Source organism: Podarcis tiliguerta (assembly GCF_965153285.1).
Source record: "Podarcis tiliguerta genome assembly, chromosome: 4".
In the NCBI taxonomy this organism is placed as follows: Eukaryota; Metazoa; Chordata; class Lepidosauria; order Squamata; family Lacertidae; genus Podarcis; species Podarcis tiliguerta.
This window is the reverse complement of record NC_139537.1, coordinates 71,674,302-71,701,112: the sequence shown is the minus strand read 5'-3', so window position 1 is coordinate 71,701,112 and position 26,811 is coordinate 71,674,302. Positions and strand designations below refer to the sequence as shown.

The 26,811-nt window shown below is 42.8% G+C and overlaps 1 protein-coding gene and 1 long non-coding RNA gene across 5 annotated transcripts in view; one reads left to right on the top strand and one right to left on the bottom strand.

Moving 5' to 3' along the window:
- Positions 1 to 5,253: 5,253 nt before the first annotated feature.
- Positions 5,254 to 7,419, bottom strand: LOC310676573. The gene is made up of 3 exons (XR_014510625.1): positions 7,362 to 7,419; positions 5,777 to 6,101; positions 5,254 to 5,543 (listed from the first exon to the last, which is right to left on the bottom strand). It is a non-coding gene; the product is annotated as an uncharacterized lncRNA (long non-coding RNA).
- Positions 7,420 to 7,616: 197 nt separating this feature from the next.
- Positions 7,617 to 26,811, top strand: part of MGAT4A (alpha-1,3-mannosyl-glycoprotein 4-beta-N-acetylglucosaminyltransferase A) — a 53,822-nt gene continuing 34,627 nt past the window's right edge. For 2 of the 4 annotated variants that reach the window (XM_083437909.1, XM_083437907.1), the window contains exons 1-3: positions 7,629 to 7,929; positions 9,814 to 9,905; positions 10,532 to 10,856. In XM_083437909.1, the coding sequence (XP_083294035.1) occupies positions 10,763 to 10,856 (94 nt within the window). In that variant the 5' untranslated portion in view covers positions 7,629 to 7,929; positions 9,814 to 9,905; positions 10,532 to 10,762. Of the gene's footprint in view, positions 7,930 to 9,813; positions 9,906 to 10,531; positions 10,857 to 26,811 lie in introns of all 4 variants that reach the window. The other 2 variants (XM_083437908.1, XM_083437906.1) reach the window with 1 other exon arrangement.

The window sequence follows — 26,811 nt, the reverse complement described above, 5'->3', positions numbered from 1 at the left end:
AAATCTTAACATGGCATCTATGAAGAATTCTAGACTTGCCAAATAAGACAGCCTGTCAAGAGTCTAGGCAGGTCTACTCAGAAGTAATTCCATTGCATGGATACTCCCAACTATGTGTGCATAGGATTGCAGCTTTAGCAGTACAAAAAACATTTTGCTTGAATGCTTGCACCCAGAGTTTCTTACAAGTGGTTAGTGAGGGGCAAATTGTGAGATTCTACAACGTGAATGTTTGTTGCTCTCTGATTTATAAATGTTCCTTGAATGTTTTGGGCTAAGCAAGGTTTCGGTTATTCTCTACTATATAAGTATATATATTTTTAAAAGTGGTATGATTGCTGAAGTCCCTTACACAGCCACTTTTGTTATAGGATTTTTCAATGTCTACATTTTGCTTGGATTTTCCACTTCTCTGTGTATATTGGCTTGGTGCCCAGAACACCTATCTGTGAATTGCTCTCAAACAGCTTAAGTGGATGTCATCCAGGAAAATCTTACTGACTATTTCCTCTTTTCAGCAACAACGATCCAAAGAAGTAGTGTTTCAATAAGTTCTGTGGAAACTTTATTTGGGGCAATTCAAATAAGGAACCTAAATGTCTTCGTTTTGCTTTGCAATATCTGTCTTCCTTGCCACATTCTGCTCGTATTACTAGAGGCAAGAGTAATTAACTTTCCCTTTTTTGTACATTCTTTTGTTTTGTTACAGATACTTTATCAATCTTATATTATGCACTGCACATTTAGCAACCTAAATGATTGATGTTCTCCAAGGCTCTTGAAACCATCCCTGTACTATAGCCTTTTGACTATAAAAACAATAGGCATTATCAATTGAGAAACCAGCTACATTCTAGAAATTCATCATCACTGCTATTATCTATGCCCATTTCAAAATAAGTGTCCTTTAAGGGATTATTTAATGAAGGCCAATGCAAGTGAGAGAAAACACATGAGCTATTAACTTGAGAAGGATCTCGGACCACTTAGTACAGTAAACAGTGGGCTACTTTTCTTGGGATTGTACAAAGTGCTGAAAAGAGAACTAAAATAGACACTGCTCAAACGCTCATTATCTATGTATCAACATAGCATGAAAAGGAGGAGTATGCAGTTCAGAAAAGCCATCCATTTATTCAGAAGCCATGTTTGGTCTTGCAAGAACACAGTGCAGTGAAATCACTGGCATGTCTTTGGAGTACCCATGATATTCCCATTGTTGATGGCATAATTCTTGCTCTAATGTCCATGTTTTTACAACAACAACAATAGAGTTCTGTGGCATTTTACAAGCAAATAAATATATTAAAGCATAAATATTCATAGTAGAAGACTCTAACTTCCTTGGATGTTGGCTCTGATGAAATAGGCTCATTTTCTTCATTTTTAACATTTTCATTTAGGTGATTTATATGCCACTTTATGTTTGCTTGGTTTTTTTAAATCCCTCATCCTGAAGTGGTTTAAAAGTTCCTGAAAATATAAGTCAAAAGACAATGATGCAATAAAACAAAAATATAGATTTCAGAGCCGTAGCAAGATAGCAATTAGGTAAAATATCCCATCAAATACACAATCATGTATTTGTAGGTAATAGCTGTACCCTCACTTCTGCTGCTATTTCCCCTGTCCAAATTCATACCAGAAGGTGGTAGAAAGTTGCACACTCATCCCTGGAGCTGTCACCAGGCCACACCTGCAATCATTTCTACCCCAGATTCAAAAAAATGGCATTAGGAAAAGGGTTAATCCCTCCTTTCTCCCAGTGCCACTACTCTGATCACAACTGGATCATGTTGCTGTAAAAAAACGGGAGGCCAATAAGAAATGATAGTGAGTCCCCGTGCAGTGTGTGTGGTTTAGCCCTGCAGCAGCAGAATAAAAACATGTGTATGGAATCATTTCCATTCTACCATTTTTATTTTTGCCATGTATAGTCGTGGAGGGTGGGAAACTGTCACAGGGAATCTTTTTTCCATTAGCAGGATTTGTGAGTTAAGTGCATTTCTGTATGACATCTCCTTAGCTCTGGAAGCTTCTTTGCCTTGGGCATGTGTTTTTTATTTGTTTTGCCAGTATAAGGCTGTTTCAGGTGAAAACATGAGGGAGTTTCCTTAAATTCAGGTTCTGCAACTGATCACATTCTGCCGGGGAACAGAGATACGGGGCACTTGACGCTTGAGGCAGATGGCTACCTGACCTTTTTGATGTTGAGCATTGCCTCAAGCTGATTCCAAAAGAGACTCCTGGTTTAAAATGTTTTATTGTGATTCCACATTCCCCCCCCCACACCTCTTTTTAGACACCTTGAATCTTTCTGAGGTACAGAATTTAACTTAGCCTGAAGTAACTAGTAGAAGATAAGGTTAGGCATAGTTTTGACTTGCTTAGTCAAAGGACAAAGGGAATTTCTCTAACTTGTTTGTTCTGAGCACATCCTGCTCCTCCCAAGGGTATTAATTTGTGCGGCTTTCGGAATTGAGTTTGATACAGGCAGGCAGGCAGGGAGAGAAAGGAAGAAAACTAAATGAAAAAGAGCTGTTATTGAGCAAAAGAGTGATTTTCTGCCACTTTTCACAGTAGGAGCTCCCAATGGTGCTTGGATTTGGTTTTTTTATCCATTCTCTAGGTAAGGGACTTCTTATTTAATCCCAAGACTGCAAATAGAGATCCGCTGAAATAATCATCTACTCATATTTACTCAGAGAAGTCAACACCCAGGACAGAGACAAGATGGATAAGATCTTCTGTTTGCCTTACTTTCATGGCTGAACATTGTATTATCGTTTTCCCCCATATCTAGCCCAAATTAATCCTGTCATTAACTCTTGGTATGGGTCAGATGTATTCAAGAAACATAAGACATTGAAAGGAATGCTACCAAACGCTAATAGCATGATTGAGTGAACAAGGATGAACCCCCTCCGTGACCAATGAACTGGTTCTCAGTAGGTCACAAAACCTGCCAACCATCACTAGCTTACTTTCAGCCAGATATTTCTTTTCTTCAAGCAGCTCTTTGCATGGATATAACTGTACTGCAGACTACAGAGGAGGCAGAGGATTATATCACTTCCATATGATGTCCTTTTCCAGATGTCATAAAGCTGTGGTGGGCTGGCAGCTACACACTAATTCAGAGCCCAGACCATTCACAACCACACATTCACAAAGAATGTTCTGTTTGCAGGCTTCACCACAGAGAACAGGTTGTTGGACAAAATGGGCCGTTGGTTTGATCTAGCAGACTCTTCTTACTTTCTTATGCCATCTTGACAATAATATGATTGAAAGGTGGGGTGTTTTATTGCCAAAACGTATAATTAATTAATTAATCACACACACACACACACACACCACACAACAGGAAGCATCCATTAAAAATAAATAAATCTGTATGGGGCCTGTCTTCTTGCTATTTTCACTCCTAGCAGCCATGTCAGAAAGTGTTCTTAAATGTCACCAGTATATTGGTAACAGCGTACTTTAAACTACAGCACTTTTGCCAACCGTTCTGAATGCAACCGCGACTGCAATAGGCCTTTCATTCCAGGGAACAGCCCCAGGGAAACAGCACAGCAGCCATTGAACGGAAACTCCTCCCACTCAAGTCTTAACAACACAACGTGCCTCTTTAAAAATGTGTAATTTACGAATAAACTTCTGTCTGGCTGCAGAGTTTTTTAATGGTATGTTACCATATCTTCTCTACCCTGCCGGTATAAGAATACACCTTGAAGTGCTGAAAATAATGGAGCATGTCTGTGTCAAATTTTTTCTTATAATTTGCAGCTTTGTTCCTTTCAAGGCTATGAATCGCAGGAACAGAGGAATCATAATCATGACATAAATTATGCTGGCAGCGCAGCTTCGGTAGTTATCAAATTTGTCATCTCTGGCACTTCACCAACCTCAAGCCGTGGTTTATTAATTGCTTTGTAACTCTGCCTGCCAGTTACACTTAAATGTTTGATCTTGCCTGTCCCCAGCCCTACACATTTTAAATAGCTGCATTGTTGGCAGGTGGGATGAATGTAGAGGCATCAGGGCTGGCAACAGCATCTGGCACGGTTGGGAAACTGCCAGGGCCCACTGCTGATACCCCCTCTTAACAACAACAGCAAAACCACCCTAGTCCTTTACCCTGTGCAATGTTGAGTGCCTGGGTCTTGCTGCCATATTTGTTTCCCAGAATGCCCCTGACTTAACAGCTTTGCAAGGCCTTAAAGACAGGAGTAGTCAAGCTGGTGCCCACATTTATCAGGGTGGAGGAGTTTGGATTTGATATCCCGCTTTATCACTACCCTAAGGAGTCTCAAAGCAGCTAACATTCTCCTTTTCCCTTCCTCCCCCCACAACAAACACTGTGAGGTGAGTGAGGCTGAGAGACTTCAGAGAAGTGTGACTAGCCCAAGGTCACCCAGCAGCTGCATGTGGAGGAGCGGGGAATCGAACCCGGTTCACCAGATTACAACTCCACCGCTCTTAACCACTACACCACCAGTACCTCCTGTGGCACACATGAAAGATATCAGCATATATCGTGATATATCCACAAAAAGGTGCCGGAATGCACTTCCTCCAGAAAACCCATCCCAGAGCCCAAAGAGGATCTCTTCAGGCTCCAGGGAAATGGGAGGCAGTCTCCTTGCCAGCCAGAGGCTTGTTGAGGCTGCAAGGCTGAGGCGAGGGGAGCTTTCCACACCTCAGCTGAGCAGCTTAACAAGCCCCCTCCCCTGCGCTGCTCTGGCTTGTGCTTGCTCACAGATGGGGACAATTCGCTGTCCAGCTTTAATTTGCTTTTGTGAATTTTTTTGGAATCTGGGAAAGCCTGTGATAATTCCTTCTAGGGTGATGTGTGCCAAACTGTCCAAATGTTGTGGAGCTACTTGCGACTACATTTACAACTTTTGGAAACAGAAACGCTGTACATTTATTGTGAAGGCAGGGGAGCGGGGTGGGGGGCTCAGTGCTAGAAAACAACACGCGTCCAGTTTGCTGGTCTGCTGGGGATAAAGGACGGTGTGCACATTTCAGACAGCGCTAACTGCAAAAAGCAGGTGAAGTGCAAATCAGCACCATTGTTTACCAAAGGCACGACATAGTTGAAACCACTGAGATTTGTTCTTGTAATCAAAGCCCAGAGCAGAAATCAAAGGAAAGAACATAGTTCATATCTATGCTTTTTAAAATTTTCTTTATTGTTATTAGAATGGATGCAATCAAAAGTACAGCTAACATTCCGTGGGAGTTTCATGAACAGGATATTGATTACAAAAATGCTAAGCATGTATGTCACAGGTGAGAGAAAATGGGATGGCGGCGGCGGCAGAAGCCAGAATGCTTCTTCTCAAATAAAGGATGTCCAGCTCAATTCTTATTGGCCAGATCTTGCTCCTTTTAATTAATTATTTGTTTCTTCTAGGATGGTTCTTCATTTCTCAAAAGTAGACTTCCATTCTTAGAAAAGTTCCCTTATTCTTTTCCTTCACTCTTAAATCACCTTCTACTTAGTAATTCTACTGTTTCTCTTACCCTTAATACTTGTGAGTAAAGGAAGAAACAAGACATTACTTTAGAAATAGTAAGAATAACAATATACATGAGTATATTCACAAAATCTTTAGATTCATTTTGCAAAATAATACGTAACTTGAACTGGTGTGGACCACAGCTGCACCCATTTTTTAATTGCCTCTTTTCTGTGTGTGAAAAGAGAGCTGGGAGGGAAGTTATATGTACACCCATCACACACACACAACACACACTGTCTTACCTTGTTATTGCTGTATTTGCTCTTTGCCCACTGCTTTCTGATCATAGGTTCTTTAATGGCTTTGGTGTCATTAAAAATGCAGAGGTTTTGGCCTCAGCAGCTGGCATAGTGGGGTAAACGCTGGAGCCCACAAAGACTTGCTGCAGTTGACCCTGGCCTTCTTTTGAACAGACATATTTCTATATATGCCTATATAATAAAAATGTAAGAATGTCGTCATGCAGTCCTCGGAGGATTTGCTGTGGTGCATCACAATCCTTGATTTTCATGAAGTCAGGGTGGAGTAGGGGAGCAAAAGTGAAGCAGGATTGTACAGCAGCAGTGGCTATGACATGAGAGAGAAGGGAGGGATACTGAGAGGGGGAAATTGTTGGTTTAAAACAACAGCAGACATTTGAGTAAAGCAGAGGTGGGTGAAAACAGAGGAAATTTGTAGTTTTTAACAAGGTTTGAATATTACTTTGAAATATCTGGGGGCACTGCATTCTTTCTCTCTCATGAGACAGCTGAGGAATGGAAGAGGGAAAAGTTTGAGTACAGCAAGAAGGGAGCTACACTGAAAAGCGGAAGGCGGATGTTTTAAACAATGGCAGAAGTTTGAGTAAAGCAGTGATGGAAGAACAAGCGGCAGCTTTAAACAATGGCAGATATTTGAATAGAGCAAGCAGGGGATAACACTGAGTGGGGGAAAGTGGTAGTTTAAAACAAGGGTTGAGTACTGCAAGAAGGAAGCTGGGAAAGGTTCTGTAGCATTAGCTTCTTTGTTGTGTCCATCGCTGCTATTTATTCTTGTCAAAACCAGATTATTTTTAAAAACAATGTATCAGTATCCCTCAAGTCATTTTTAAAAAGTTAACAAAGAGATCTAATCTTTAGCTGCATCAAACATTCTGATAAAGGTACCTTCTGAAAGACCTCTCTATTAGTTGTTGGTTTTTAAAGTCCTGTTGTATGCACTGCAATTTTTCAAGGTGCTGAGCCATGAGAGATATAAATCTCATTTCATTTGAGCTGACAGGCACGTTGTGCCCAGGTGAGGAACAAAGGGAAGTAAGTGTGGCTACAGAAAAATGTCACCTCACACATGAAAAACTGCACTAATCTGCCACATCAGCAGTGACAATGGGCATATAACGGGTTCTATTTACTAAACAGACTTTAAATGGTAAAAATAAATTCAGATTAAATACTTTAAATGTTTTTAAAAAATAGTAGTATAGGCTGGCTTCTTGATTTGGAAGGTGAAAACCTGCAGCACTAATTTTACAAAACCTTCTTGTCTGGAGGAGGAAGCCAAAGAAACAATCCTGCTCAAATGAGACATTGCATTCAGAGCATTAGGGGACAGGAAAAATCAAAGGGGAGGCTAATGTTAGACAAGAGGGTGGATCTGAACCAAAGATGCCAAAGATCCCTATCATGACCTCACAAACCCAAGATCAGTAGATTTCAGTTTGCTGCTTCTCTCAGGAATATTGCCCAGTTGTTGGGACCTGGCAAGCCACTTCCAGCCGCAGAAAACAGCCACAGTCCTCTGAGCACTTAAGTTCCTATTGAACACAGTGGGACATTTGCAAGAACTGACCTTCTAATGAGTTTGCTCGAATTTTTCAAGGTGCAAGGATCTGCAAATTACACAGCACAAACCCCCAGCCCTCCCGCACTCCAGCTATCAATAGGAGGTGAAAGAAAACTCGCGAGATTTCTATTTAAAAAAAAAAAAAACCCTAGTCCGAGACTGACATCTGACTACACCATCCGCTGGAACGTGCCATCCAGTAAAGGACGACCATTGGCTTCTTGCGCGGGTTGGGTTGGCCAATGGAGGTTCGGGTGAGGTGAAAGGAGGCGGGCGCTCAGAAGCCTAGCCGGTGTGGGCTTCTACTCCTTGGGAGTCCTCCTCAGTTGCAGCTTGGGAGAAGCGTTTCCTCTGCTGCGGTGAGAGAGGACCGAGGAGGTGAAGTCCTTTTTGTGTGTGTGGTGCAGCAGGCGAGGGCAAGGCAGCTGTAACTGCAAGGGGACTCTTGGAACGCCTCCTGCGCGGGGAGGCACGCGCGCAAAGAACACGCGCGCGCGCCTGAGAGTGTGTGTGGAACCCTCGGCTTCTCTTTCTCTCCGTGCCAGGAGCAAAGGGCGGCTCCTGCGGGACCAAGGTGAGCGCACGCCAAAGCTCCGCGTCCACTCGGGGCTCCGCTCTGCCCATTCCCGGAGGGCGAACAGGGGCTTCCTGGGGTCTTCGGCGGCCCTGGTGGGATGACTTGACGCGAGTTTGGAGCTTTCGGCTTGCAGTGGGTTTGGTATGATTATTGCTACTGGCGCGTCTGCCTGCAAGACGGCGGTGGCGGTGCCTGTGAGGTGGGCAGACCCATTTTTTTTTAATTAAAATAATAAAAAGCCTCCTTTTCTGTGCGACGAGGGAGATGCAGGCCGGCCGGCCAGCCACTCTCTCTCTTTGGTGCAGCCGCCTCCCCAAGTTCGTCCTGCCAAAGTCGGTCGGCGGGCGGGGAGGGGACTATTTTGGAGTAAGTGGACTGTGCAATGCGACAGCGAGCTCGCTCTCTGGTTGTACACGCAGGCGGAGGGACCGAGAGAGAGAAAGAAGGAACGCAAGAGAGGAGAAGGAGAAGGGCAAGGAGGCGGGTGGAGAGAGGGTCCGCTGGAGACTGCGTCTGTGCGTGCGTGTGAATGCGTGTACGCGGGCAAACTCGCTCTCCGCCTGCATCAGAAGGATGGGGGGGGGAGATGAGCATTGGCAGGCTAAGCATGCTTTGGACCTGACTTTGCTACGGGGGTACCGTTTTCCCTGTGGGGGTGAAAATACATTCATCTCGTTACACGCTATGATTTGACACACGTTTGTTGCTGGAACGAAGTGGAGGGGGGATGATTCGGAGGGCTGGATAAATCACCTGACAGTGTATCTAATCCCCACGGAAGCATGTGTGTTAGAAAGAGGGAGGGTTGTATGAAGCACGGGAGGTAGGAATAGACCGAGATTGGCGTGTTTATGTATACAAGAGAGGAAGAAAGTAGGAGTACGAAGTTTAGGTGAGCAGAAGACAGATTTGCATGTGACACACAGGGAGAGAGAAATGGGAGCCGTTCAAAGCATCCTGGGTGTGCAAGGCACTTTGGGAGTGAGAAGGTGGTGGAATACTGAGCACAAAGATGTATGTGCATATATACATATGTCCAGGGTCAATTAATTCCAGATAACTTCTGCCCTAGTTTTTCCATCTAAAATACAACCAATATGTATTAATAATAATGTAATAAGTACAATATTCCTTGTACTTAAATGGTTTTAATTTAACTACAGTATATGCCTCTGCTGCTGTTACTGCACCGAGGTGCCACAGATAGGTGTGCTGCATCTTTATATCTTGTTTCCCCATCTGTCTCCTTTCCATTGTAAGTGCTGGTTAGCTTCATGCTGCATATGTGTGGGCTTGGGCATGTGCCCAGCAATGGGTGTTTGATTTGCTAATCCATGCTGCCACCAACTTTAACTTTGCCCATCACTTTTTTTTTGGGGGGGGGGGGCTATGATTAGGTTTCGCAAATAATTTGGTGAAGTTATAGGAAGCAGCGCAGTTCTCCCAGTTACAGTGGGCCATAACCACCTTAGGCCTGTGACCAGATTCTTGTGTACTGCTGTAAACTATGAGTGCCGTGCCGTTAAAGTTGATGGCACTGACCTACTGATTGGGGTAACGTGAACCTGTATGTCATTCTCTCTCTACCTTTTAGACAAGCTATTTTTGATAAAACTCTATTGAAAAGGTGTTCAAGGGCATGAATCCTGCCTAGATCTACTAGGTACAAGCACACGATGCAACCCTTCCTTGGTGCATTTGGGAACTGATTCTGCAGGCTTCCCTTGATCAAAACGAATGTCAGCTACATGTAACCATGAATCTCAGAAGCATTTGTGAAACAGTAACAACTTCTGACGTTTCAAATGTTTTAGCTTTCTCTCAGCTTTTCACGTGCTATAGTTACCACTTCAAGTGTACAATATGTTTCAAACACCTTAGGCTGCAAATTTAAGCACACCTACTAGGACCAAAGCACCTGTTGATGGAATGAACGCAGTAGCGATTGACTACAGAAAAGTGATTTTGTTTAAGTGAGTGGCAGAGTGAGTTGGCTGAAAAGCAGCCATTGAAAGGAGAAGGGTGGCTGTGAGATGAAGGGGGGGGGAATGAGATGAGAGAAATGTGTTAACAAGCTGGCATGTAAATGTGTCAGCAAGTTGGCTGGATCTTGTAGGAGTCTGAGCTGCCCAGTGATACCTGGAGGATCACAAGTACTCCACCCCACCCATGTATAGGATTACACTACATGAATGTTCAAACAATTAATGTATGTTGCCAGTAATCCATAAAGACGGGGATTTTTTCCCCCCAGGCGGAACATAGTGGAACTCAGTTCCAGCACCTCTCAGGTGGGTTCTGGCACCTTTCAGGTGGGCACTGTTGACATTCTAAGAGAACTCTTAAAAAAAAGAGCACTGCATAAAACAGTCTTGTAAATTGGTCTTGTAAATTGTAAACAAGAGAGTAGTGGGGTAGGTGTTAAGGCTGAGAAGATGTGGCTTGCCCAAGGCCTCCTACTAAGATAATGGCAGATGGGAGGTTTGAGGCTCTGTCATTTGCAGTTCCCTCAGTCTCTTCTCTGTTCTGTGATGTGCTTCGGTTTACTACAAGACTTCTCTTCATTTTTAGACTGAAACTGTTTCCCCTTTATGTTTAGGGAGTAGAAGAACAAAGAATGAAGAGCAAACTCTTCAAAAGCTTCTGAGAGTTTGTCATTCTCCAGCGATACGTCTGCTCTGCAGGTTGCACAATGATTTGGAAATGACAATGCCACATACTCCTTTTGCTTCTGGCTATGCCGTGCTAGCGCTGGAATAAGTGGGCTTCAAGCCAACAGACGAAACTCGAATCCTGACTGTTGGCCAAATACAAACCATGTTGAAATGAGATGAGGCTCCGAAATGGGACTGTGGCCACTGCATTAATTTTCATCACATCTTTCCTCAGTTTGTCTTGGTACACAGCATGGCAGAATGGGAAAGGTAAGTAGCATATTTTTTTCCTTGAAAAGAAATGCATAACTTTGTCTATGTTTGTTAATATAATTTAGGGTTGTGTGTGTGTGTGTGTGTGTGTGTGTTTTAAAGATTGTGTGGACATGTTGTGAGGTGGGGAATCCAGTTTTTGTGATAAAACAACCCCCATCATCCAATTAGCCATGATGGGGCTGATGGGAGTTGGAGTCTAATATCTGGAGGGCCATAGATTCTCCATCCTTATTTTAGACCAATTTCAGAAATAGTATGTTGACTGTTTCTGTCTGCAAATTTGGCGCTGCATTTGAGGGCTTAAACCCCATACACACACACACAATGCAGAGCAGACCACATCCAGATTTCTGATAAATCTAACCATAGAGGGAGAGAATGAAGAGTACAGTATTAGTTTGCAGGTTTTTCTCTCTCTGTGGGTCTGTGCACACCTGACATTTGTAGGTCTCCAGCTTTTTTTACTTTCTTTTTAAATAGAGTGCAATCATAGGAGCCACCTCCTAGGGGCCGAGGTCCCTTTAGGCCCCCTAGAAAATATTTGAGAGGTCTGCCCTCCCAGTTGATGGGCATTGCCACTCATATGGTGTGCATGCACCATGTCATTATATTTCATTCAAGTTGGACCCCCGGAGCGGAATGAATTGCTGCTCTTTATTTGATTTATGTTCAGATAGTTCTCTCAACCCTACAAGGAAATAATTTAAAGTTTATTTAAGTTTGCAACGACCAAGGTATGGTCCTGCACTATTGATCTTGGTTCCACATGGTGGGGAGGCCAAAGTAACTACAATTCTGAGCTGCAGTAATTATTCAGATAATTATGTCTTTGGCCTGTTTAGTGGTAGGGTACACAAAGCCAATAGACTAATCCACAGTATTCTTTTATGAAAGATACTCACAGTATTCTAATTTTGTTGGTTAATTGCTGGGAAACTGTTTTAAAATAAAGTTGGGATCCCCTCCACTTAAAATGTTTTTAAAATTAAAAATACATAAGTAACATTTCAGAAGGGCCAAATAAATTACTTCCCACAGAAAATAGTGCTGGTAAACAAAAATTGTGTGTGGGGTGTGTGTGTGAGAGAGAGATTAGTGCTAATGAATTGATTGACACTCGTAACTGCTCAGTTTCCTCCCCCTTTGGTAGATGTTCCAGTGCTGTTCCCTATGACAGTGCCAGAGGTTCAGTCATGTTGACCCATTCTACTGTTGCTAATTTGGCAGATTTCAAAGGAAATATAATAGGATTTTGTTTGATTTGTGTGTGCATTGCAAGCCAGACATTATTTGTGCTTGTAAAGTTCAGTATAGGGAAGCGGTAGGAAAGATCTCTCTCACACACCTGGGAGAAACTGTGCCTGCCATAGAACACCGTTCTGGGGCCAGTGGACCATTGGTACAAGGTAGCTTCATGTACGTATGTATTAGAACTGCTGCCTTTGAAACTAAAGGCTGATTTATATATCAGAGGATGTCTTTGGAGATGTGCTTCCTGCTTCTTGCTCTGCCCATTTATCAGTGTTATATCTGTGTAAGTATTCCTGGGGTCATGTCCCCTTGAGCAGAGCAAAGTTTGCATTGCAAGTAAACCTGTATAGAATTGGACTGAGAGCAGGAAAAACTGCTTTTCGAAGGGGACATGAAATAGTGTAACGTCGATCAGCCAGGTGGAAAATCGCCTGCAAGGCAGGAACAAGTCTTTCAGGACTTACAGACAAGATGGTCTCTTTATAAATAGAGACCATTTGGGAATACATAGATGCTGCCTCTTGACTGATGTTTTTAGTATATTTGAAAATCTGAAATGTTTTCTAGCTTCCACGGTCCATTTCATTCAGTAGCGTTAATTTATTCATGTAGCTTTTAAGCCTTTTATTTGAGTCGCATGTCAGTCTGCCGTCTGCACTTCAGGCCAGGTGATTCTGAATTTTTTTCTAGATAAAACTGAAAACATTTACTATAATCTGTGCAGGTTAAAATTTATTTCGCTTGGAGTTTATTTAGGCAAATCACAAAGTAAACACAGTTAATAAGAGAGGGCATGCTTCACTGAAAACTCTTGCTCATTCTCTAGAGACTATTTAATATCGCATTCACACACTTCTGTTTTAGCAGGATCTGCCTGCTTCTGACTTTCATCTCTTTAGTCTCCTTATTATCAACCTTGCAACATTTGTATCTCTTAGCATTGCTTCTTCCAAGAGGCAACTACGTATATGTAGCTTGCATTCCTAAATGTACAGTATGTATGAGTGTGATATTTGTATCCCATGCTGCATGCAAATCAGATGGCCTAAATAGCCTGTTACTTTAAGTGCAGCAGGTTAATTCAGTTCATGAAAGTTGTGTTTCTTACACTTAACAATGTCACCCACAGGGCAGAAAATGACCATAGGTTCACAAGTGATTGATTATGACCATAAGTTATTTGCAACTCAGGTTTAAAGTTGAATGGCTTGTTAGTCTTTTTCCATAACTTAGGCTCGTGTCAATGCTTAATTGTTTTTAGGCGGGTAACTTATTTCGGAATACTGTCAGGTGTGCGTGCAGGAGCCAGGCCCTGTGACCAATAGGACTTAACAGGACTGGGGCCTTCCTAAGTTTGTTCTGAAGCGGCAAGGCGCGGCCTCACAGGTGAGGCGATTGGTAACTCACAGCACCTGGTTGCAAGAGCTGGGAAGGGATACAAGGTCAGCATTTCCCTTCGGCTCTTTGCCACAGCAACACACTTCCTGCCTTGCTGTATTTGGCTTCTTGCTTCTTGAACCTCGGACCCTTGGCTTCTTGACTCCCTGCTTCTTGATCCTCGGACCCTTGGCTTCCTGACTCCTGGCTTCTGGGCCCCCGTTCCTGCTCCCACCCCACCATCTTGCCCCTGGTCCTGACATCCCCTGCCGGGACTTTGATCACCCGTGAACCGGAGCATGACAAATACAGTGGTACCTCAGGTAACAGATGCTTCGGGTTACGTGTTTTCAGGTTGTGGATCGCGGGAAACCCGGAAGTTCTGGAAAGGGTTACTTCCGGGTTTCGCCGCTTGCACATGGGCAGAAGCGCCAAAATGCGTCACGCGCATGCACAGGCGCAGCGCTGCGAGTTGTGGACGTGCCTCCGTCACAGATTACGTCCACAACCCGAGGTTCCACTGTAATCCTGTCAACAAGCAGTACAATAGATGCTAAATTGCATTCAAAATGAAAGCCATCCTTTCGGTGTAGTACACTAGGTCACCCCTCTCTACGAGCTTAGTTCTGGTTTCAGGTTTTAAAGGCCTGTTTTTGAGGGTTTTTTTTTAACTATGTAGAAATTGTGTTTACGAAGTGGTTTCCATAGCTGCATCTATACACATAATTCAGTTGCTGAAAGCCCTGTTCCTGTTGCTGCTCTTTCTAGGGTAATACACATATCTTTTAAAATCTTTGGCACGTATCCACTACAGCAGTTATATGTGTCAAGCAGCAACACACCAGTGCTTATGTGGACCTTTTAAAACTGGAAATGGAACAGACCCCTGTGTTGGCCAAATAACCAGTAATAATTGGTTCCTTACACCCAATCTTGTTAACTGCTATGCCTATGAGCACTCTATAGGGCCCATTATATATCCCAGCTTCTCTCTGTCTGCTTAAAGTTTGGTCACCTGGGTTGTGCTCTTCCTGGAAATGGTAAATGATGTGAGCTCTCTTCAGTTGTTTGCTTCTCCCTATATGATTACCATCACTTGAGAGGGAACAGCTTGTAGTCCCTGCCCTCCGCTCTACAACACCCTCGTCACCATCTTCATTGTCACCCAGTGCTGGGAAATGAACTACGGCAGTGGGGGGAATCTGCTATGCTACACCAGGGGTCAGCAAACTTTTTCAGTAGGGGGCTGATCCACTGTCCCTCAGACCTTGTGGGGAGCCAGACTATATTTTGAAAAAGAAAAAAATAATAATGAATTCCTGTGCCCCACAAATAACCCAGAGATGCATTTTAAATAAAAGCACATATTCTACTCATGTAAAAACATGCTGATTCCCCGACTGTCCATGGGCCGGAATGAGAAGGCGATTGGGCCGGATCCAGCCCCTGGGCCTTAGTTTGCCTACCCATGTTCTACATCACACAGAGAGCTTCCATGAGTAGAGAAGACCTGCTGCAAAAGTTGCCTTTCCAACATTGGGGAAGATGATAAAGGCATGTGGCTAATGTGTCTGTCTCTTGTGTTCTGTCATATCCTGCCTCGAAGTGCAGTTGGCTGCTTCCTCCTTTGCCCATTGTGTTCACCATTTTAAAAGGTGTTGCTGATGCAAGCAGTCATTGAGCATTGAATGCTGGAGGAAATGATCTGGGGGACTCCTTTGGTGAAAAGCCACATCTGGTGACACATTCTAGTGTGTCATTTGATGCATACGGTTAGACACACACACACACACACACACACACACACACACACGCACGCCTTCTAAGATGATATACTGTGCACATCCATTGACTATTCAGATGCTACTTGTATTTGTAAGCTGACTTTGTAGGCTCTACACTTCGACCTTAATTATTCATGTTCCTCCTGAGACAGTGTCCCAAACCCCTCATTCTTCTGGCATATACAGAGGACTCAAGGCAGAGGAGGCGGCCATGTTTCACCTGTTTCCAGGCTTTGGGGATGTCAGATGTAGTTGTAGACTACCTCCCAGAACTCAATATGGTGCAAGGCTGACACCCCACTCTATGAAATATTTGTGTGTGCAGGATAACTCAGTGGGAGGGCTAGGGCCCTTTTCGCTATGCATATGTGTCACTTCCTGAGCTTGAGGGCAAGAGGCTTCTGGAAGGAGTTTTGATTTGCTTCTGGCAGCCACATTCATGGACCCTTTTGATCTGACTAACAAACAAGAAATCAGCTTATTGGGCACCATGGTCTAAGGTACACACACGCATACATGTGATGTGTATAGTCAGCTAAGAAATGGTTGAGTGTTCATATTCCACCTTTGGCTCATAGCTGTCAACCTTCCCTTTTTTTGTGGGAAATTCCCTTATTCCAGTGCCATTTCCCACTGCTATCCCGGATTGTTAGATATCCCGTAGACTGTCCCCGGGACAGGTGAGGCTGCTGATCCCTTATTTTTGAGGCTGCTGATCCCTTATTTTCACATCTGAAAGTTGACAGCTATGCTTTGGCTAAGATGCTTTGATACCTTGAAATGGTCACAGACATTATCTGAAGAGAATTTGTCACAATAAGAGATGAGAAGGGTAGCTATGGTGACGGTAGTGGCAGCTCAAGTTGGCAGAAGGGGATAAATTGCATCACAGTGGAGGGACAGAAGAGGCTAGGAGGCAGGAAGAGTGAAGCGGAAGAGAAGAAGCAGATATATTGGGATGTGGAGGCAGCCTGAGCTTGGCAAGAGGTCCCATGGCTGGATGACTGTTTAGGGAAGCTTCTGCTGTTTGCTTTGGTACCAGAGATGATATATTGGGGGAAACAATTCAGAGAAGGGAGAGCCAAAGTGATGGAGAATCCGGCAGCATGTGGTGTGCCTTCTTTTTTCTCCTCCTGTGCCCAGGGTGTTTCACAGGCTTCTTTCATCTGGAGCATGTGATCTTGTTTTCAGTATTCTATAGTTTTCTGGAGCAAATAACCACAGCAGGGTTTCCCAAACTTGGGTCTCCCATCTGTTGTTGGACTACAGCGCCCATCATCCCTAGCTAGCAGGGCCAGTGGTCAGGGATGATGGGAATTGTAGTCCAAAAACAGCTGGAGACCCAAGTATGGGAAACTGGTCCTAAGTATCGCAATTACTTTTTTTTATTAATAATTTCAAGATAACAAAATGTCAAAACATCTCATATTCATCATTTTCCCCCCACCTCCCCATCAAACCCTCCCCCTCCGAGACTTCCCTCAGCTCCTCTGTCTGATTTCTCAACTTATATTGTTCTCTGCATACTCTAAAATTGTATATCTCATATTATCTATCGACTATGTTAACAATAAATTTGTGTTTGCTTATTCAAAACCTGCCAAGGAGTTCGATTCATTTTGTTGTCTTTTCAAGTAATTTGTAAAAAGTTCCCATTCTTCTAAGTATCGCAATTACTAATGCAATAATCTGAATTCACCCCCTGTCATCCAGGAACACCCACAGTTGCTCCGCCACTCCTGTCCTTCTGGAGAATCAGTTTTTACGCTGCAAATGTGCATTTGTTTCACATATCATCCTTCCGATGTATGCTTCTGTTGTGTTTTGTATCAAACCTTGGTTAGCGAAGCGAGAGCTTAACTGTGAATCCCGGTTCAGATGACACACCAAGCCAAAATTTTGCTAATACAGTGCAGCAGTAAAAAGGAACAAAGTGGTTGTGAGAGCTCCTTTCTATCTGTGAGAGCCCAGCCATTTGCATTGTCTCACAAAGCCATAGTTTGGCTTAGCACACCATGCAGACATTTTCATTTGTGTGTAATTGAAATAGTTTTTAAGGAATATTAGCTGGTTAAGATTTTGAAGCTGTTTGAAAATGCAATCCAAAGCTGATAGCTTGATGTAAGTAAAACACATTCCATGTGCAAACCGATTGAGAGAATAGTGGTTACTAATTAGGTGAGAAATGTTACTGGTGACAGATGGCTCTGTGTAAATTAAATGAACTGTACTACCTGATTAGAGTTTCATCTGGAGGATAATTGCATTGTCGTCTTATCGGTCTCTTCTCCGCAGTTTTTTCAGGTCAAAATGTCTCTTCAGTGCAGTGATACATTATATGTAATGATGGTCCTGTAAGTCCCAAATTAGGGCTTGAGATATCCTGATGCTAAATTATTTACCACTAAAGCCTGTGGCCCAAATCCCATTTTAACACTATTCAATGGCTTTCAAATAAAATAGGATAGATGTGGCAACCCTCTGCATGTGCATTGCAAGAACCAAAACTGAAAAACCGAGTTAGCTTCTACAAAGTATTTGCTTTAAAACATTAATTTTTGGAAAAGTTTTTAACTAGTCAAAACTTTGTATTCAAGTCAGCTGTCTATCACAAACATTGTAAGAGCTGACATGGCTGTCTTTGCAGTTTGATATTACATAAATTGTATAACTCAAGGGGCTCAGTTGTTGGTCATTTAGCGGGAAGGGGACATATACTCAAAGGTGCAGCCATTCTGTAATAGCCCAAGTGTTTGGGTAATGCTGATACAGGTAAGTCTAGTACTTCTGTAGTACGTGGTTATTAATGTCTTACTGTTTGATGACCACCTATATCTCAAGTCTCAATGGATTGTATACTGTACTCTAACGTGCCATAATTTTATTACTTGTATATTGTGTATACAAGTTTATGATATATTTAAAAAAATAGTAATATAAGATGCAGTAGAATATGTGGGTGTAAGATCACCTATTTTTGACTACAGGATTCAGCTGCACCACTGCTGTGGAGGTGTGCAACTGTTCCCGGACCTTTCCTGGTATCAGCGTCAAGTAGACTAGTCAGTAGTTGCCTCAGTCCTTCCCCCATCTTTTGAAGATGGGGACCTCACTTGTTCTCTTTAAGACTGTAGACAGAGGCTCTGAGATTACACCTGCAAATTCCTTTAGTTCTCTTGGATGCAGCTCACTGGGCCCTGGAGATTTGAATTTGTCTAAAGTAGCTAAGTGTTCCCATACCACCTCCTTTCCTATCTTGGGCTGCGGCTCCCTCTCTGCATAACTTATTAAAATATTGGTAGGTTTGGCACTGTTCTCCTTTTGGGGGGGAAGACAGTTCAAGCTGTGTAGTCTGCATGGCTGCCTTCCTGTTTATTGCACAGTCACCTTCCTGGTGATAGAACAAGGTGCCGTGTGTAGATGGGATGATCCTGGTTCCTTCCTTTGTTTCCCCCCAAATAAACTTCCCATGCTTAAAAGGCCCATTGCAGCACAATTCCAGGAAGGTGACTCTACAATGACTGTAAGGCTACTGACCAATAAAGCTACATTGCGTTCCAACTTAATTTTTCTGTTAGTTTAGTGGTGGGGAACCAGTACACTCCAAATATTGTTGGACTCTAACTCCCATCAGCTCCAGTGACCCCAGCAGTGCTTTTTTTTTTAAAGAAGGGGGGTGGTACTTAAGGGTACGCAGTACCAGCACCTCTTTGGCTAGGCTCTAGTGCTTTTTTCCTAGAAAATGTTCAAGGTGGATGGACAACTCAAGGAGTCCAGCAACATTTGGAGGGCACAGAATCCTCAAACCTGATCTAGACTATCTTCATCACACCCACCTCCCTGCCCTTGTGATTGCTCATCCTTCTCAAATAGTGCTTTCACACTAGACCATAATCCCTTGCAGCTTTGTTTACCGTATTTTTCGCCCTATAGGACACACTTTTCCCCCTCCAAAAAATGAAGGGGAAATGTGTGTGCGTCCTATGGGGCGAATGCAGGCTTTCGCTGAACCCTGGAGAGCGAGAGGGGTTGGTGCGCACCGACCCCTCTCGCTCTCCAGGCTTCAGGAAGCTATCCGCAAGCCTTGGGAGCCCGGTGGGAGTTCCCACCAGGCTCCCAAGGCTTGCGGATAGCAGCCTGTTCTGGGGGCTGGGGTCGGGGGAAGCTCGGGCTTCCCCCGCCCCAGCCCTGCGCCTGGGGGGGAGATAATTTTTTCCCCTTTATTTCCCCCCCCCAAAAAAAACTAGGTGCGCCCTATGGGCTGGTGTGCCCTATAGGGCGAAAAATACGGTAGATTGAAGCCCTAGTGTGAAACTGACATGTTTAAATTTCTCACATTTTTTGAGGCATTCATGTAATATAATGATCCAGTAACTATCTGGTATTGCTCCATCTTGTCAGAACTTAGAAAGTCCAACTTCTTGAGAAGAGCAGTCTTACAGTATCTGTAGGTATAAATTCCCTTAGACGTATTCTACTTGTCTCTGGCCTAAGGGATATCAGGCAGATGAAATCTTTTGCCACTAGACTCACCTTCATCATTACGTTTCTGGTGGGTGTTCTCTTATTACCCTATTTGTTTTAATTGCTTTTGTAGTTAATTGGCCCTAAAATGCTTCTCTATCTTACCCCCCCCCCCCCATTTGCACAATAGTTCTTAAATGAGAGAAAAATTGCACTAATGAAATAAATATTTGGGGTTCTTATCTTTTCTTTTCTTTAAAAAAAAAACCCTGCTGCTTTTCTGGCCATTGCAATTTTAGCAACTCCTCCCCTAGTCAACATATCTTACCCAAACCAAAACATCAATTTTGCTTGATCACTGTTTAAAATAAATCTTGAAAATTTAAGCAAAAAAAGTTTTCAAAAAGTTTTTTTTAATGGTGAACAGCACCTCCCACTCGCCCATGTCATGCCCACAGATATAAATGGAACATAGGAAGGAAAAGTGACCGCCCCCCAAAAAAAAATTCAACCATGGAAAATCAAATGCAATTCTGCTGGAGGTTGCAATGGAATAACAATGAGTGGATAGGAGCCTTCTGTCTAGAAGCATTAAAGATAAGGCTGGGTGTAGGTAGATCACCCCCTTTTTCCCTACTGCTGGAAAGAATGGGTTAATTACAATCATAAGAATGACTGTTTTAGTTGAAAAGGTGATCTAAAATTTTATACAAGAGATGGATGATGTATGCACTCAGATTGTATTTGCCTAGTTACCATGCTGAATAGAGCCTATTCATTTTATTGACTTCGGTCTCCAATATTTTCCACTGCAGAAGCAGCAGCATATCTGGAAATTCATTGTGATCCCTGCTGAATGCAGGAATGTTGTTGATGATGATTTTATCTTCTTGTTGGGACCACTGGCAAAATCTGTTCGCATATACTATACATCCCCAGTGCCAAAATGCAAAACGAATAGCCAGGTTTTGATCAAAGAAGCAGAGCTGTAAATTAGCTTGCTGATCTCACCTGGAACTTTCAGTACATATCTTTAGGCACCAAGCAAAATTGTTCCTCTATAACCAGGCCTTTTGGCTGGTTAAACATGCTACATTGTGGGAGAGGGGGTCATTGGCTTGTTTTTGTTTTATTTATTATGTATTTTGTGTTTTCATTTTGGATTTTGATGTTGTGAACTGCCCTGTGATCTTTGGATGCAGGGTGGTATACAAATTTAATAATAACAGCAGCAACATATAAGGAAACAAATCCTCAACACGGAACTGTAGTAAAAGACTTATCTTTCCATCCAGATCATGGACTTAATTATCCTTATTGTTTGAAAGCAATGCACAGACAGAGAACCATATGCTTGCCTCATTTGACCTTCATTTGGGGCTGATCCCCCCACCCCGTGCTAAAGTCTGAACCTCTAGCTCATAATTGATAAGAACAAGATTTTTAGTGTTCGACACTGTATTCAGGTGCAGTTTGATGTAGGAAGTGGCTGTTGTTAACACCACGCTTTTAATTGTTCTGATCTTTGCTTTTTCTGGCAACTTTCCTTTCCTTCCGCCAGCTTTTAAAATGAAGCAGTGGTTTATTTTGGTTATGGCCATGTGTTTGGGTTTCTGTGAATATCCAAGAACATCAATTGCGTCTAAAACAAGAATATCTTTGTGTTAGCAGAGTTCGCCCAACTTTGAAGTTGCCTCTGAAAATCTGCAGGCTTTCAAAATATGTGTTTCTGGTTGAAATGCATGTCTAATTGTCTCTGTTCATTTGTTTGGATGCTTAACTCTTCCAAGCTGTTATACTCCTTTATTTTTATATCTCACAGCCATGTTCATACAGGGACTGTTGCATCACATTGGAGCAACTTGTTTCTCGTTAACAGTCTTGGTGCGGCAGGTTGACTTATTCCCTTCGCCATCTCATTATTCCTACCTGCCTTTGCCTCTTCCAGCCACATCCTTGCAGAAAGATTATTCTGTAGCCAGATGTGTCAAATTAAAGTAACTGAATGCTGGCTTTTATTAGTCAGTAGAGATGTGACTTCGTTTGTTTTTCCACATTATATTCGACATTGATTCATAGGAATTGTTCCCCAGGCTAACAGTTAATCAGAAGTCCTGTCTGTGCATTGGTCTCTGAGATAAAATGTCCTGTCTCAGAAAGTCCCTCTGGCATTCTGGTATGCCTCTTTTCTTGAAGACAAAAGCACATGGTTAAGCTCTTACACTGTGTTTTCATAGACATTTTAATGTTGGTGTGACTCCCAATGCACCTGTGTCTTTCAAGTGTAATATGAGAAACAATCCCTATTACTATTCCTTGGTGAATGGGGGAATAGATTGACTTGATGGATTATTTAATAGTTTAGAAGAAATTACCTAAGTGTGTAAAGTTTAGAGAGCTTTATTTACCAATTCAAAGACTGGTTGATTGGTTTGAGGGTTTTTTTGGGGGGGTTAATCTCCCCCCCCCAAAAAAAAAACAATTAAAGGGCTTGAGGGAACTGAATACTTCTAACAGATAATGCGTTCACAGTTTAATAAACCTGCAAAACGAAATCTAATTAAATTTGACTTTTGGCCATGTTTTTCACACCAGCCAAAGCTCTCATCCCACTTGCAGAATGGACCTGCCCATGCAATGGGATTTCCTCTTTTTCCTACCCACCAGTTTACAGCATCCCCAGACCCGCTTTTGTGCATTGGGGGACCTCTTGGAGTACATTTTTGAGGCACAGACTAGAAGAAAGGGTAAGTCCTATTGTGTCCACTTATGAAGCGTTGGGTATTGCCCTTACATCTGTACAGAATTATCTAGATATATTCCTTTCTTTCTTTAATTTTCAGTTTACAGTGCAGCCTTGTACTTCTTTATTCACAACTATGTCCCATGAAATTTAATGGGATTTATTCTCGTGTAAGTGGGCAGTGTTAGAAATTAGCCCACCACCAGGCGTGTTTTGTGACTGGCGCTGGTCCAATCACAACCACGTGGAGATCTCTGGATGCCAGGCTGATGACCGGGGAAAGCAAAATGTCACTTAGAGAAGGATCTGAAATATTTGTTTTATTCTAGGTTGTTCTGTTTGATGTTTTAATGTGTTGTAAACCACTTTGAGACTTGTTATAGCAATATAGAAATGAAATCATCATCATCAACAACAACAAATCCCATTGTGGGGGGATATGAGGCCTAGACATTCCATTGTGGCAACTGCAACTCAGGTTTATGGTCCCATTTGGTGATTAGCTTATATATCTGCTCATCTAACAATTAAAATGGGTATAGGATTCCAGCTGCACACTTCTTTTCCGATTTAAATAGCTTGTAGAACTTTTCTTTCCTCTCCCTTTTATCTCCCTTATTGATAGTATAGGAGTAGTTGTTCTGTGTTTGGTTGTTGTTTTTTGCTTTGGTGGGACTGCTTACTCTACAGAAATTATTCACCCATGTCATGCACTCTGAATGTTGCAGGGGCAAGATAACATTAACTGTTGTGTTTTGACCTTCTCATGTGCTGCTATCATTTGTGGCTTATATCTAAGGCCTTGCCTTCCTGCTATCCTTTTTCTTATAAAACCATTAGTATAGAACCAGCATAGCAAATTGTTGCAGAGGGTAAAGCGGCTCAGATTCAGAACTGATAAAAATAAAAAAAGATAATTGCTTAGTGTTAAACTGATACCAAAGTAAATGAACCTCTCTCGGGAGGGTAGACTGCAGCTGGAGTGCTTCTGTCCTGTAGTCACTTTGCAGGAGTCTTTGGAGAAAAACCTTGAAGGGTCTTAATGTTAGGTGGGTATGTACCATATTTTTTGCTCCATAAGACTCACTTTTTCCCTCCTAAAAAGTAAGGGGAAATGTGTGTGCGTCTTATGGAGTGAATGCAGGCTGCGCAGCTATCCCAGAAGCCAGAACAGCAAGACGGATTGCTGCTTTCACTGCGCAGTGATCCCTCTTGCTGTTCTGGCTTCTGAGATTCAGAATATTTCCCCCCCTTGTTTTCCTCCTCCAAAAACTAGGTGCGTCTTGTGGTCTGGTGCGTCTTATAGAGCGAAAAATACGGTATGCAGTGAGATGGACTTCCATGTACCCAACTATCATCTTGAATTGGGCCCATAAATGGCGTGTGAGCCAACAAATGGCTAATTACTGCCCTGATGTGATTATGTTGGGCAGACTTTTATCCATGTTCTGGTAATTTCCAGACTAGTTTTAAAGTCAGTATTTCATTTGGGAGACTACTAGGGTGTAGATCAATGAAGCAAGACTCTTGCTATCCAGGTAGAATTGCAGCCAGGTCTCAGTGTCCTGGGGGGTCACGGGCTACTTTCCCCCTCTAGTTATAAAGATGGACCAGTATCAATCTTTGGGGTAGAGCAACCCCCATGCAAACAGGACACTAGTTGTCTGGACATATGGCCCACCTGTTGACTATATCTTATATGAGTTGAGTGTCTGCTCACTGGCTCTCAGTCAGCCATTTATACTCAGTACAGAAACATAGGCTGGGATTCAACTAACCGAGCATGCTAGCGAACCTCAGCACAAGGGCTCCCATTAGTGCAATGGGGTTTGCACCCCCACCTCCTGGACCTGCTCCCAATCATTTTTGGAACGTTAGGAGAACCCCCAGAACAGTGCAACGTGGAGTGGAGGAGGAGGAGGAGAGGGGGAATCATTCTGGCTAGCAAGCAGAAATGTTTACCCTGATGCATAAGGAGCCAACTCCTGGGGCTGAGATCCCTTCGGAGCGCCCCATAAAATATTTGAGGGGGCTGAGCACCCCAAAGTTGATGGGCATTGCCATTCTTATTGATTATGCAGAGCAGGGAGTACCTGCTCCCCTCCCCCAATATTTTATTCAAGTTGGCACCTGATGGAGCAGTCAGAAGAGCATGGCATTGAATTCCTCCCATAGAGGTGACTTTGATATAGCACCTCACATGTGAGGACCATGGGAGCATATGTCACCACTGCTAGGGTCACGTAGAGGCGGTCTCTTAATGATGACTGATCTCTGTACACACATCACTGTGATTCTCATGGTGGTGGGTACTGGCTGAAGAGTTCTATGTGGCCACCAGCAGCATACCATGCACCAGAGACGGTGTTAGATAAATAAGCTAGGCACCAAATGGCTCCTTAAACCAAGGTTCCTAAGATTCATTCTGATTGTGGAGATAAAATGCAATGGCTAGAATACCACAGGATGTGTTGTTAGTGTGTGAAAATAATCAAGATCGAATGATCCCCAGGCACCTCCAGGTGGTGGAGATGTCAGGCGTCATCCTGGTGCCCGGGCCTCTTCACTTGATCGCAAATGGCCAATAGCCAGGTGCAAAATGCTCCTGGCGCCTGGCTAATTTCGAATGCTATGCAGAAATAACTCTTCTGTATGCAGTAGTGGTTTTCTGAACTAGCCCATAGTATAGATGGTGGCAACTGGTCCAGCCCCTTTCAGAAACAGGAATCCTGCCAAGGACAATACATCTTCCTTTCTGGAGAGTTTCACTCTTGAATATGTGTTGGATATCAGGCAATAATGGTGCATTTGCTACTGTGGATTCTTTTAGCTTGATACAGAGACCCTCTTTTCTGATGATGTGGAATTACCTAGGCCCAATGAGGGTCCCCCCCCCCCCCCGTATCTTATGTGGGAAGAAGGCAAGAATGGTTGTGGCTGATGAAAATTTGTGTGGGTGTATTTAAATCTGTCTTGGAGAAAAGCTTTGAGGATGGGGAAAGGTTGTGTAATGAAATCCAATGAAGGTGTAGGCAGAGTTACTTTTCTCAGAATGTGAAATGTCAAGCCTCTTCAAATATTTACATTTAATTTCTGAAGTGGATTACACAATAATAACAGAGTTTTATACGCTCTTATGCAATGTCTTGAGACAAAAAAACCCTTCTACACTAGCAGTTCCTGAATGCTATATTATGTCTGTTTTTCATGCCCCTGAAAGCTCTTGTGAAAACATTTCACTATACTGTATAAAAATGCTTTTTATATTGGGCCAGTGGGGGCGGGGAGCAGAGAGCAGATCTAATAATAGAGCGAAAAACATTCTAGATTTTTAAAAACCAAAATCTTCTATGGTAACATTTGTTACCCAGGAGATAAGAGAAGATTATTAATCCAGCACAAAATTAGTCTGGATTTTGCAGACATGTAAAGAAAGAAGATGAAACAAGGATTGAAGTATTTAGCCCACTTTATGAAATTTCCATTACATGACTGTAAACAATGGCATCTGAAACTTTGTAGTGTATGTATTTCCTTGCCCTTTTCTTGTCTGGGGAGTGGCTGTGGTGTTTCGAATAGTATCATTACAAATATGTTTAAAATATGGAAATATTTAAGTGAAGACTGGATATACATCTGTCAAGGGTGCTGTAGCTGTATCCTGCACTGCAGATTTTGCATTGAGCAAGGAGTTAGACTAGATGACATCTGAGGTCCCTTCTGACACTGCAGTTTTAGGATCTGACTTAACACATGTTTAGACTGTCTCTGGGATTGACTTGTGATAGTCTCTGACCACGGTCACACTTCTTTGGCTAGACCTGTATGCTGTACTGCACAGTGCAAATGTTAAATACCGTATTTTTTGCTCTTTAAGACTCACTTTTTCCCTTCTAAAAAGTAAGGGGAAATGTGTGTGCGTCTTATGGAGCGAATGCAGGCTGCGCAGCTATCCCAGAAGCCAGAACAGCAAGAGGGATCACTGCTTTCGCTGCACAGCGATCCCTCTTGTTGTTCCGGCTTCTGAGATTCAGAATATTTTTTTTCTTGTTTTCCTCCTCCAAAAACTAGGTGCGTCTTGTGGTCTGGTGTGTCTTATAGAGCGAAAAATACGGTAAATGTCTGTTGTAAGCTGTAACTGAGCAATGAGTTTTTCCTCTGAGGCCAAATCAGGCAGTACAACCACCAGGGCATTCATATTTAAGGAAAGGAAGTTGTCAGTAGGAAGTATTAAACAAAATGGGAAAAAAGCTCTTTAAAAAAGGTATTTTATCACTGATAACCAGGCTTTAGGGATAAAAAAAAAAAAAAGGTTAGTGTAACTGAAGAA